General features: G+C 45.3%; 1 protein-coding gene across 1 annotated transcript in view; it reads left to right on the forward strand.

Moving 5' to 3' along the window:
- MID2 (midline 2) overlaps positions 1-12,682 on the forward strand; it is a 203,299-nt gene that overhangs the window by 169,449 nt on the left and 21,168 nt on the right. The window contains exons 5-7 of the mRNA XM_072981397.2: positions 2,430-2,578; positions 7,158-7,285; positions 11,583-11,726. Of these exons, the coding sequence (XP_072837498.2) occupies positions 2,430-2,578; positions 7,158-7,285; positions 11,583-11,726 (421 nt within the window). The remainder of the gene's footprint in view (positions 1-2,429; positions 2,579-7,157; positions 7,286-11,582; positions 11,727-12,682) is intronic.

Here is a 12,682-nt window from a genome sequence, read left to right on the forward strand (position 1 = left end):
TTTTCAGTAGTTAGCACAATAGGAAAGTGGAATGCATTACTGAGAGGGATGGTGGACTCCCATGGGCTATGGATTTCTTGCTCAAGCAGCGGGTTGGTTGGATCTTTTCCAAGCCCCTTCCAAATTTTTGGTTCTATGTACAGAAAAGCTGCATCTCTCTTACATACCACCCACCCTTCCTTTCACCAACTAATAAGATTGTAATGAGCTGTTCAATTCCTTGTTTTGCTTCATGGCCAGCAGTGAAATAGATGGACCACCTCCTTCTCCCCCAGGTCCACAGGGAGCATTTTAGATCATTTGCAATCTCAATCTAATGAATGGAAGTTAAGGGAGAAGAGGAGCATGGGAAGATCTTGATGCCTCGCTGATAGATTTCATTCATTTTTTCTTTCACCCGCTGAATAATAACACTCAAGAAAGCCATTTTTTAAAAATCACTAAAAAAAATCAAAACCGGGTTCAAAACACACCATGAAAGAAACTAGGCAGTGAAAACATTTTTCTTCTCATTTCAGTCGCATTAGAGTTTGAGTATCATCAAGGCTGTATTGACTCTGGGTTGTGAAACTGCCATTACGATATCATAATGACTGAAGCTGTCCAAACCATCACAAAACCCTCTGAGAAGAGCCTTTTCTATAACACTCCCTACGAGACATCAGTCCTTTGTCATTTCTGAAATTGACAAAACACCAGATATATTGAGCAAGTGGTTGCTGGTGGGCTGAGAACTTTCCAAATTCCAAGCATGTATATGCTGGCGATCCATTGAGCTGCTAAGAACGGTTCTTTCCTGTGGGGCGTTCAGAGTCCAGCTCCCCATGGAAAAAGACCCTGTCGTTTTCCCTTTCCAACATCTGTTCGCTAAGGAGGATTGGGGCGGCGGCGATACAAATACAAGAGCAGGTGATACCTTTATTGGACCCCTTTAAAAATCAAACAGACAGCTTTCAGTGATAATTCATCTTCCTCAGGCTATGCACCAAGATCGTCTGGGTAGTTCATAAAATTATACAGTAGAGTCACAAAGTTATGTGGCTGCTGTTTGTGCCAGGTGTTGTTTCTTAAGGTGAGTTCAGAGGCAGGTTGCAGATGGTTTGTGGGGTGTGTGTGTGGTTTCCCCCAGGCAGCAGTTTGGAATTTATCTCCCAAGTCTTCAAATAAAGCACTGCTAAGCTCTTTGCTTTTTAGCATAGCTGAACTCTTTCCCCCAGCTCCCTGGGGTCTTTTTATGCACTTGTTCATTCTGTGGCCACCCCACACCATAAGGGAGGTTTCACTTTCCCTCTTCCTTTTGTGTTTTTAAATATGTCTCTTAGATGTGCTGGCTTGCTCTTTAGTGTTACCAGCTGTTTGCTCTGAATAATACATTCATGGGCACTTAATGAGCAGAGCTTGGTAACATTAGTATTGGTACTGATGTGGTCATGTTGAAGCCGTAAAGAAAATGGCTTCATTAACGTTAAACCAGCCGGAGCCATTTATAAAACTGACTGATCTGCTAATGAATTTGTTAAATCAAAACCATTTAAAATGACCCAAACCAGCCAACCTCCTTAAAAACTCAATGCATATAGTGACAGTTTTAAGTAACAAGAAATGGTAATGGTTACTCAGAATCGATGGCCTTGGTGTTTAAAAATTAAAATGAGAACATTTGAACTTGTCAGCATTAAAAATGTTGGTGAATTAGGAGTAAGGAATTAATTTCTAACAAATCGCATCCGAGCTAATTAGGTGCATTTGGCACTTTCTATCTGGCTGGATAGCTCAGTGAGCTACATATCTGGTTGGGAGTTCGATTCCCCACCGTGTATCCCAAAAGGGCCAGCATGGGTGGCCTTGGGGCAGCTGCCCTCCAGAAGAAGGGAATGGGAAACCACCTCTGAGTACTCTCTACCTAGAAACCCCTAAAAAGGGGTCGCCGTAAGTCAGAATTGACTTAGTGGCACACAGGTACAGTGGTGCCTCGCTAGACAATGATAATCCATTCCACTGAAATAGATGTTTCGCGAAATCATCGTCTAGCGAAAAGCATTTCCCCATTGGAATGCATTGAAACGTGTTTAATGCGTCCCAATGGGGAAGAATCGTCGTTGTCTAGCGAAGATCGGCCATAGGAAAGCCGCTTTGCGAACTGCCAATCAGCTGCTTAAATAGCTGTCTTGCGAAGCTTAGATCCCGAAAACACCCATTTTGTGAGTGTGGAGGGAGTTGTCAAAATTGTTGTCTAGTGAAAATCGGTTTGCGAAGCAGGGACCATTGTCCAGCGAAATTCCCCCATAGGAACCACTGTTTTGCGAATCACTATAGTGATCGCTAAAAGTCAATGTCTAGCAAAAAAGCTGTCATGCAGGGTAACTGTCTAGCGAGGCGCCACTGTATTGTTATTAAGCATGATGTTCTTTTCTCCCTCCTTCTTCAAGGTCATGAAGCTGAGGAAGCTGGCCCAGCAGGTAGCCAACTGCCGGCAGTGCCTGGAACGTTCAACCGTCCTCATCAACCAAGCCGAGCACATCCTGAAGGAGAATGACCATGCACGGTTCCTACAGACGGCAAAGAATGTGGCAGAGAGGTACTGCCTGATAGGATCCCTTTCCTCCGTTTTAAGGGTGGGCAGTAACTCTTTGGCCCATGACCAAAACACAGAAAAGTTGGTTGGTTGGTTTTCTAACTGTAGGTCCAGGAATCCCCTCTCAAGCCTGGCCCAGAATTGTAATCCCCAGAAAAGGCAGATTTCTCCAGTCTGGTTCCTGCATGGCCCTCACCCCACGCTGAGAGAGGGGAATCTTGTGTACACACAGAGGAAGCCTGTATCTTTGTTGAACCCTTGGTCTGTGCTGCTCGGTATTATTGGAACTGTTTGTCCTCTCCTTCCCTGAGCATAGGAAACTGCCTTATACAGTACTACCCAGCTTAGCACTCAGCATTGGTTTCAAGAAACTGGAATACTAATTAAATTAGCACTAAATGGGGCACTTTAATATTATGCTTTATGGCAGAAAATCTAGAGGCCTGGCCTCCTTTAGGTAGACAAAGTTCCCACTGAAAAACCACAAAGGGGACACCTTGAACATTGCATGCTGTAATAAATCAGCACTAAATGGGACAGTGGTATATACACAGGGTTACTGTCTCTTCTTGGTTCATCCTGGCCCCAAACCGTCAGCCATGAAACAGTGGATTTCTCGGTTGGAGGTAGAATTATTTCCTAGCTCTCCCAGGTGATCCTTGGCATTCCGTGTGATCTTCCGTCCAAATATTAGCCAAGTCTGGACCTGCTTTGCTGACAAAATCAAAACGAAGTCAGGCATCTGCAGGTTTGTACGGTGGCATCATCCAGCTACCGTCTTGACTCCCCTTTTTTCTCTAACCGCCGTGAGCAACCTTGAATCTTTGCAAGCTACCCAATTAGGTCTCTTGGTTCTGCTGTGCGGTTTTTTTCTCCCCCCGCCCCCCAGCGTAGCTCTCAGGAAGGGAGAGAAGGAGAATTCTTTGGTTTTGTTGCTCTCAATTATTTACTGATTTAATCAAAATTCTCCTTAAGGACACAGAAGTGCCTCTAGCTCAGCCAAATTAACAGCTGGGAGTCAGAGCAACTGTCAAACCACCAGAAGAGATCAAAGAGAATGCTAAATTGTGCCGTCCCCCCATCAGACCGGGGGGGGGGGGAAGCAAAATGAAGAGACATGTAGTTGAATCCTTGCACCTATGTAGACTGTGATAACCAGACCTCATTTCTGGAAACTAGAATGTGCCGTCCTTCTGATGTAGGAACCCTTCTTTCTAGCATTGGTGGTATTTGATTGCTTTGTAGTTTTTCTGTAACTTGGGAAGGTTTTAGGCCCCCATCATCATCATTATTGAATGTGGGAATGATTGGATCATACTTCTGAACATGGCTGTGCATCAGAGCCCAGGTTTTTCCTCATTGTCCTGTTTCAGAGAGCAGACCTCATTGAAGAAAAGATACAACCCAACTGGGTCTTTGCTAGGGTCTCAGGTGAGGCTGAGAGAAGGTCTAGTAGGTACGTCGTAGCAGCCGCCGTAGTAGAAGTAAAGACTGCTATGGGTAGCGCCAAAGAGAGCACCTTTCGCAGGTGTAGTTCAGGTGTCAGAGTCAGAAGAAGAGAGCAGCACGATCAGGAGCTTCAAAGAGGGAACGTTTCAGATGTGAAGTTCAGGCAACTCTGGCAGCAGCTCTCGGATAAGCAGGAGTTGAGTAGCACTATCGAGAGGGGAGAGAGCAGAGCAGAATGAGACATATCCAAGGGGGGGGGGGAATGACTTTTTCCATAGAGAGCACCGGATAGAGCCAGAGATGACACACGCTTGGTCTGTATCTTATTCAGGCGTGCAAATAAGCATTCTTTAGGGGCCTTGAGTAAGGGACGTGGTGGCGAAAGGGATGTGGTGGCGCTGCGGGCTAAACCGCAGAAGCCTGTGCTGCAGGCTCAGAAGACCAAGCAGTCGTAAGATCGAATCCATGCGATGGAGTGAGCTCCCGTCGCTTGTCCCAGCTCCCGCCAACCTAGTGGTTTGAAAGCATGCAAATGCAAGTAGATAAATAGGGACCACCTCGGTGGGAAGGTAACAGCGTTCCTTGTCTAAGTCGCACTGGCCATGTGACCACGGAAGATTGTCTTCGGACAAAACGCTGGCTCTATGGCTTGGAAACGGGGATGAGCACCGCCCCCTAGAGTCGAACACGACTGGACAAAAATTGTCAAGGGGAACCTTTACCTTTACCTTTAGGGGCCTTGAGTAAGGTATGGTTAATGGCTTCCTTTAACTGATTAGTTCCATCTCCACCCTAAATGAGTTCTGTTTCATTAAAGAGACTTTGCTTGCTTAAAAAGCCCTCGACTGTGATGGCGTGAGGTGACTTTGTTGTGGCGATGGCTTGGAAGATTGAATACAGGGCATGTGTGGGCTTGTTTTGTTTTGCTTTGGAGAAAAGCAACTTAAGATGTGTTTCTAGAGTCCAATCCACTTCCTGGCACAACGGTACGGTTTCTCTGAGGAGAGGAGCCCGGAGCCCTGGATCCTACTTCCAGGTTTAGTCTCCCAACATCTTCAAATAGGGCTGGAAAGGACCTCTTGTCTGGAACATCCGCAATCACTGTAGACTTGCATTTCTGAGGCTGATGCTTGCCTGATGAGCTGGACTGCAATTCCCATCTGCTTTCCCAGTTAGTTTCTTTGTGAGTTGTAGTCCCGGATATCTGGATTGTGGGGAGGCTGTTGAAGGCAAGAATTTTGTGTGGTGGTCTGCTCACAGTTTCCTGTTTTCCCATTGAAACAACATCCTTAGCTCAGCTGTGGATACAGTAGGCTCGGTTCCAGCAATTCCAGGTGAAAGAAGTGTACGGTATTCAGAAACATGCCCACCGAAGAGGGCAGACACAACTAGGCTAGAGTGGGCTCATGGCCTGAAGCAGTGTAAAGCAACCTCTTGTGAAATCATGCATGAATGGAAGGAGCAGTTTGGCTTAATAGCAAAGCACCTGCTTCGCGTGCAGGCGGTGTCAAGTTCCCTTGTGGAGAGATCCAGTTAAAAGGTGTTTTGGGTATTGGAAGAGGTCTACGCTCAGCTCCTTGGGGAGCTGCTGCCTAGCTGAGTAAATGGAAGTGAGGCTTGATGGCCTGACAGCCTAAGTGTCTTACATGCTTTGCATGCAAACTTAGGAGCTTTAATCAAGAGTGAAACAGTTCCGAAAGTTAAGTTCTGCATAAAGGAAGAACTGCTTTCCAATGTTCTCCAGCCAACAGCATGAATCTGACACATCAGCTAACTCTAAATGAATAGTTTCATGTAACCCTATGTGTGTAATTTATGTGTAATTGGAAAACAAATGTATGTGTAATGGAAAAATATAATAATAATAATAATAATAATAATAATAATAATAATAATAATAATAATAATAATAATAATAATAATAATAATAATAATAATAATAATAATAATAATAATAATAATAATAATAATAATAATAATAATAATAATAATAATAGGAAAGGTGGGAGGCAACAGGAAAAGAGGAAGAACTGACATGAGGTAGAGTGATTTAATCAAGGAAGCCATAGCCTGTCATTTGCGAGGCCTGCTAAGGATACAGCCTTTCAGAGGTTATACATTTATAGGGAGGGTCACCCTAAGTAGGAAGCACTTAACATGCAAAATGAGTAATTTGGTCGATGGGCAGTAATCCACAAATACAGAACCACAGTGTCTGTCTCTTCTTTTGGCTTCGGGGATGTTAAATGAGATGCATAATCTGAAAAGTTGAAAGCTGCTGGAAGATTTAAGACTCCAGATCCGTGGTGACGAGCCTTTTTGGGCTCCAGTGCCCAAACTGGGTGGTGGGGGGGTGAGGGAAACAGCAGGCAGCAGTGGCAGCAGAAGGGGGAATCCCAGGCACAGAGGTGCCTCAAGACCCCACTCCAGATCTGCCGTCAGCGCCAGCTGCTCTGGATCCTGGCCCGCCACATGTCGGGTCGCCAGCACCATGGCTGCAGTCCCTCCTCAGGTCTGGCTGCATGGGGGGGGGAGTAGCGATCCGGTGACTTATGGCTTGCGTGCCCGCAGAGAGGACCCTGCGTGCCAGCTGTGGCACGCATGCCATAGGTTCGCCATTGCTGCTCTAGGTGTTTTCAGGCAAAGCATTTGTCCCGTGATTTCCCTGCCTTGTCCACTGCATTTTACAGGGACTCCACATCGTGGTGTCTCCATCTTATAATCATCCTTGCTCCCTTATCATTTCTTTCATATTCCACTCCCACAAAAATGAATAAATAAATAAATCTTATCCCAATAGCCTAGTAACATTGGGAGTCATGGAAGCCAACTCTGTAGTTTCCAGAGATTTGTGATTTCCCCAGCCATCAGGCGTGAATGGGCTAGATTGTGGATCTGCATCTAATTGCTGTGGATATCAACAACAGATGTGGGAATTGGTTGTCGGCATAGGTCAGGCTCCACCGTGGCTACTCTTGCATAAGCCGTAGAGACCCCGCATGCGCATCTCAAGGGCCACCCCGAGATTCCGTCACTGCAAGACGGTTTGCAGTTCTTTAATCAAAAATCAAAGTGCCGCCTGGGAGTTGCAAGCACTTCCTAATGTATATTGATGTTCTCTTCTGTCTTTCAGGGTCGCCATGGCAACTGCATCCTCTCAAGTTTTGATACCTGATATCAATTTTAACGATGCCTTTGAAAACTTTGCTTTAGATTTTTCCAGAGAGAAGAAACTGCTGGAGGGGCTGGATTATCTCACAGGTTTGTGACATTCCGAGACACACAAACACACACGCACACACCTCCCTTGTCTCCATCCTTTTTTCTGCTTTGGTCTGTTTGTCATTTCTTCAGTACCGCACACTGAAGACGGGAACCTTTTGAGTTTTGGACTACAACTTACATAATGTGCGGTTCTGGGGAGCTGTCATGCAAAAACACTCCAGAAACCTTCCATCTTTGCTGTAAATGCCTATAAACGAGGACAGGCAGAAGTAATTTTCTTAATGTTTCTGAGGTTCTTTAAAGTCAGAAGTTACAATCTCTTTCGTCTTTCGGTGGTTCTCGTTCTCATCCCTCAGAGCAAAAAAAAAAAAAAAGGGTAATCCCACGAAGGGCCTGGCTAGTGATGTCTCATTGCGGATCCTGTGAGTGGATTCACAGAGGCGGCCCCAGTTATTCACATGTGCGTCTCATACCAGTTCATCAAAATCCTGATGCCTGTCTAGGGAAGGGTTCCCAACTTTTGGATCACCCAGATGTTCTTGGACTGCAGTTCCCAGAAGCCTTCATCACCAGCTGTGCTGGCCAGAGTTTCTGGGAGTTGGGAACCACTGTACTAAAAAGATGGCAAGTCTGTGGCCCTCCAGATGTTGCTGAACTAAAATTCCCATGATTTTTCACCACTGACTGTTCTGGACGAATAGGGATCTCAGTTGGGTTTGTGAAAATCTCTCTGGCTTGATTTTCCTTAATCCTATCAACATTTCCTTCCTTCCTTCCTTCCTTCCTTCCTTCCTTCCTTCCTTCCTTCCTTCCTTCCTTCCTTCCTTCCTTCCTTCCTTCCTTCCTTCATTTTATTTTATTTTATTTTATTTTATTTTATTTTATTTTATTTTATTTTATTTTATTGGATTGGATTTCTAACCCACCCTTCTAGACCAAAGGTTTGTTTGTTTGTATCAGGTTGTGAGACGGTTTTCTTTTTGTGTGTGCGTGGAATCTTGCAAAAAAGGTATTTTTTTTTTGTATTTTCCTTAATCGATTAAAGTTCGGGTAGGAAATGTGCTCAAAATCTCATAATCTTTTGCCCAGGCCTACACTCTGAGAAGTTCTCTTTTGTATGGCAAAGGCAAACTTTTTCCTGCATAATTTGGTTTTCTAGTGGTGTCACCCGTTTGAGGAAGAGCAGGACCCAAATGGACTTGTTTCCTGGATGCACCATTGGTGGAGGTTGCCAGAGAGTTCTTGTCCCTTAACCCAAACCGGAGCTTTGAAGAGTCTCTCATTAGTTCTTGTCTTAGCCAGAGGTTTGATCCTCTCAAGACTGTATTTGAGAGTAGTTAAGAAGAGAGCAAGCCATTTGTGTGGAAGAGTAATAGAGCTTTTATTGAGTGCCGTTAATGGCTGCAGAAGACAAACTAAAGCAAGGAGAAGATTACAGTCTTCTTCCTGTCATAGAAGCTTCCAAATTGTGGCAAACACAGTCCCGGGTGAATGTCCTGAGGCATCTGCTCACCAAATGAAACCTCATAACCTTTAGGGCACCAGAGTATTCTTTGTGTTTTTTGCTGACCCCTTGGAAATTTCCCTTGTGACAATCCCTGTATTGGTGTCTAATAGTGTGAAAACAGGATGGAAGAAGAATCAAATAAAGTGCCCAGCTAGTTGGTGCAAACTGTCTTATCTTTGGGAAGCAATTCAGCCCTAGTTTTTGTGCTCTTTCTGCTTCTCTTGACTTCCCTGCACGTGACAGTGCGTCTCGTTCACGGCAGTGGCATGGAATGGCAGAAGGTTTGCGTCCCTCTCTCCTTGTGAAAATGTTTTTTGGGGCGACTGCTATGGCTTCCGAAGATGGTGGATCTCAAACTTTCATCCTCCTGAGATTTCGGTGTTTGTTTCAAGGAGCCCCAACCAGCATGGCCAGTGATGAGGGATTCTGTATATTGGAAGTTCTGGAGACCAAAGGATGGGAACCACTGCGCTAAAAAATTATGCACCTTTTAATGACATTTGCTGGAAGCTCTTTGGCTGTTCAGCTTGCGAATCTGGCTGATTTCCAGAGTAGGGCATATAGATGTTGACACTGAACGGTGGAATGCAACATGCTCTGAGGATTTCAAATTAAAATAACATCCCAGGCTTCCCCACCCTTCCCTTTTATCAAAACACGCAGACACACAGACACACACACACAAACATTTTGACATGGCGACTTGGTTTTAATTAGTTTGTTAACCTGATTATGTCTAAATGCATGCATCAGATTTCATCATTGCAACCTTAATGCCACGTTTCTCTGTCTTCTGTGGATGGCTGCCCTTCCCAGCCATCTGTTGCTTTACGCAAGGGGCCTCCAGATTGCTCCGGCAACATCTCCTGACGGGCATAAGCTGCAGAGAGGGGGAGAATTCGGCGGCATGGAATTAGCCCAACTACTGCAGAGAGAGAGAGAGAGGGATGTATCAATGCCATCAAGTTATATAAGTTTGACGTTGCTTAAGTGCCGCAGCTCCATCCTACATGATCTTGAGATTTATATTCTAGTGAGAAATGTAGAATTCTCCGCAGTATTTCAAAGGGAGGACAGTAGAGAATTCTGACCAAAATAATAATAATTCTAAATACATCAGAAGGCTACAAACCCCAGGATTCTATAGGATGGAGCCACGATAGTTAAAGTGGTGTTAAACTCTTGTTAACGGTTAGTGTGAATACACCCCTGGTCTTCATAAGAGCAGATAGGAAGTGAAGCCAGCGGCTGAAAGACCTTTCCCCTACTCATTATAATTGAACTTAATTAGTGCGACATACACAATGTCATTCAACCTCCTTTATCTGTCCCCCAGTTTCCTGGATTTTCTCTGCATCAGATAGGTAGCGGTGGCATCATACAAGGTTTTTTGGAAAACCTGTTGGGTTGCCCATCATCTGGTTACAGATCTTTAAGCAAATTAGATGCCTTGCTTTTAAGCAGCGAACCTATTAATTAACTGATTAAAGCGGCATGTAATTATATACCGCAGCAAGATGGCTTTAAAGGTGCTTCTCCGACAGTTCTCAACAGACTTGATGCTGCCGGCGAATGTCAGGCTTCCTCTTACTGCAGTCTTTCAGAGAGCTGTGGAGAGGGCGGCCCTCACCTGCTTGCAGATACACAAGCGATGGCGTTTGCTTCCTTGCTGATGGCTATTTGTGACTGGAGGAGGGAGGATACTAGGAGAGCAGCCTCTTCCAACCCAGTCCAAGTTCCCTGGACTAATTTTGAACCCTCTGTCTAGAACAGGGACCAGCAACTCGATGCTGTCCAGTTGCCCTCCGACTGCATCTCCCATCAGTCCAGCCAATCTGTTCAGGGGTCGTGGATTGTGGTGGTTGTAGTCCAGAACAACCAGAGAGCATCAGATGGACTGCCTCTGATGTAGGAAACAGGGAAAAGTCATTGCAGTCCGTTGGAGTTTGTTTCTGTTCTGAAGGGCTTTAAAACGGGGCAAGCCAAGCGCGGAACGGCTTTCTCTGATGCACTCATCTGGAGGCTGCAAACTCATTCCTCAAAATACATCAGAAATATATGTGTCTGCAGTGGGAGGGTGGCCTATTTTATCTTTTACATGGAGCGAAATCACCTGAGGAAAGAATCCCCTGCTGTTTGGAAATCTGCAACTCCAGAGCAGCCAGCCAGGCTGGTGAAAGGAGCGACACGGGCCTGCCTTTCAAAGAGGATTTTCCTCTGTTTTTCCTCCCGCCTAGTTTCCCCCACCTCCACAAAGCATTTGGCTGACATGCTGCTTCTCAAGTTGCATGCATCATCTTTCCTTCATGTGTGCCGTGTGCGCTGTTCCGCTTTTAATTTAAAAAAAAATAGTGTACACCTCTCTGTGTTGAGATAGCGGCTCATTCTTTGCTTGACTTTTTAAGGAAAGCGGAAGAGTTGCAGAACTAGAATGAGGGGAGAGGGGTTGCCAGGGTGAAGCGGCTAGCTTATGAATGCTGTTCGTAGAGATGCCAATCGTTGGGCCCAACATTGTCCCCACACTGAGCTTTTTCTGCAGCCTTGCAGAACTGCTTTTTCCTGCATTCCATCCTGAAGAAATAGTTATTCATTTGCTCTTGACTCTACATGCACCCTTCACCAGGGGCTGGTCCCTGTAAATTATTTGTTATTTCTTGAAATTACCACCTTAGACCTCTTCTAAAGGGTTTCAGTGGAGCTCAAGTGATTGCAAGAGCCTCATTTTTTTTTAAAGCTGCCTCATTTTCATTCTTCTGCAAAGCACTTCAGAGCCTCAACTGGAAAGCTGCTGATGGCCTGTGTCTTGTGTCCCCTGTTGTCCCACAGCCCCCAACCCACCGCTGGTCCGTGAAGAGCTTTGCACAGCTTCCCATGACACCATCACCGTCCACTGGATCTCCGACGATGAGTTCTGTGTCAGCTCCTACGAGCTGCAGTACACCATCTTCACCGGCCAAGCCAATTTCATAAGTAAGTACCTGTTGGCCAGGCAGTTTCAGCCCTGAAAGTGTGTATGCTCTAGAGCTTATGCTCTATTCTCTCCAAGAGTGGGTGTTTTGTAAAGCAAACGGGCCTTAATTGCCTGTTCCAGGCTAAGCCATCCCAAAGGGTTTTGTCTTCTCGCAGAGGTTCAGAAGAATATGTAGCTACGGAGAAAAAACCATTCCCCCACCAGCTGCTGTGAGAATTGCAAGTTACACTGAGTTAAAAGAGGAGCCCAAGGGGCATGTCTGCATCATCATCCCTGCCAGTCAGAAAATCCTGGTCACACTGCGGAGAGAGAGAACAAGATGCTGACAGATTTCCACGTTGGCATTTAGGTTGTGGCTTTGCCGACGGCCATGATGATTCACTCGTCATTGTCAGTCCTGTTTTGTACTTGGGTTTGTTTTCTAGGTCTTTATAGCAGGCAGCTCTGTGGAGCTCAGTCCCACACTCCCCCATCCTGCAAAACACAGGCACGGGGAGGACAAAAGTGTGTGTGTTTGTGTGTGTGTGTATGAGAGAGAGAGAGGGAGAGAGAACAAGCAAGTGTTCTAAAAGCTCGGGGAGAATGCTGACTGCTGAAAACATGACTTGTAATTTCTGAAATTAGAATTCTTTGTAGGTTGAGACTGCAACTCTTTAGGTATGTCTCTGTGCCTTTTAATCTTTCTGTCTGTCTCCCTTGTCACTCGTCAAAATCCTGTTGCTTAGTGCAATAAATTCCGCTAGAATAGGTCCATTGAATCAATGGGAATTTGGTGAGTCAGCTCTTCTGTAGGTTGCACTGATTTAAATGGGCCTACTCTACCTGCAACTTCCTCTAGCATAGCAGGTCATAGTTAGACTTACAGAAAAGTTGGCTTGCTAAATCCCCCCAGGGAGCCTAACCTACTGCAATTTACTACACTAATCAACAGGATTTTGGCCACTGTTGTATAAGC

The sequence above is a fragment of the Pogona vitticeps genome, chromosome 11 (genome assembly GCF_051106095.1).
Source record: "Pogona vitticeps strain Pit_001003342236 chromosome 11, PviZW2.1, whole genome shotgun sequence".
NCBI classification, from domain to species: Eukaryota; Metazoa; Chordata; class Lepidosauria; order Squamata; family Agamidae; genus Pogona; species Pogona vitticeps.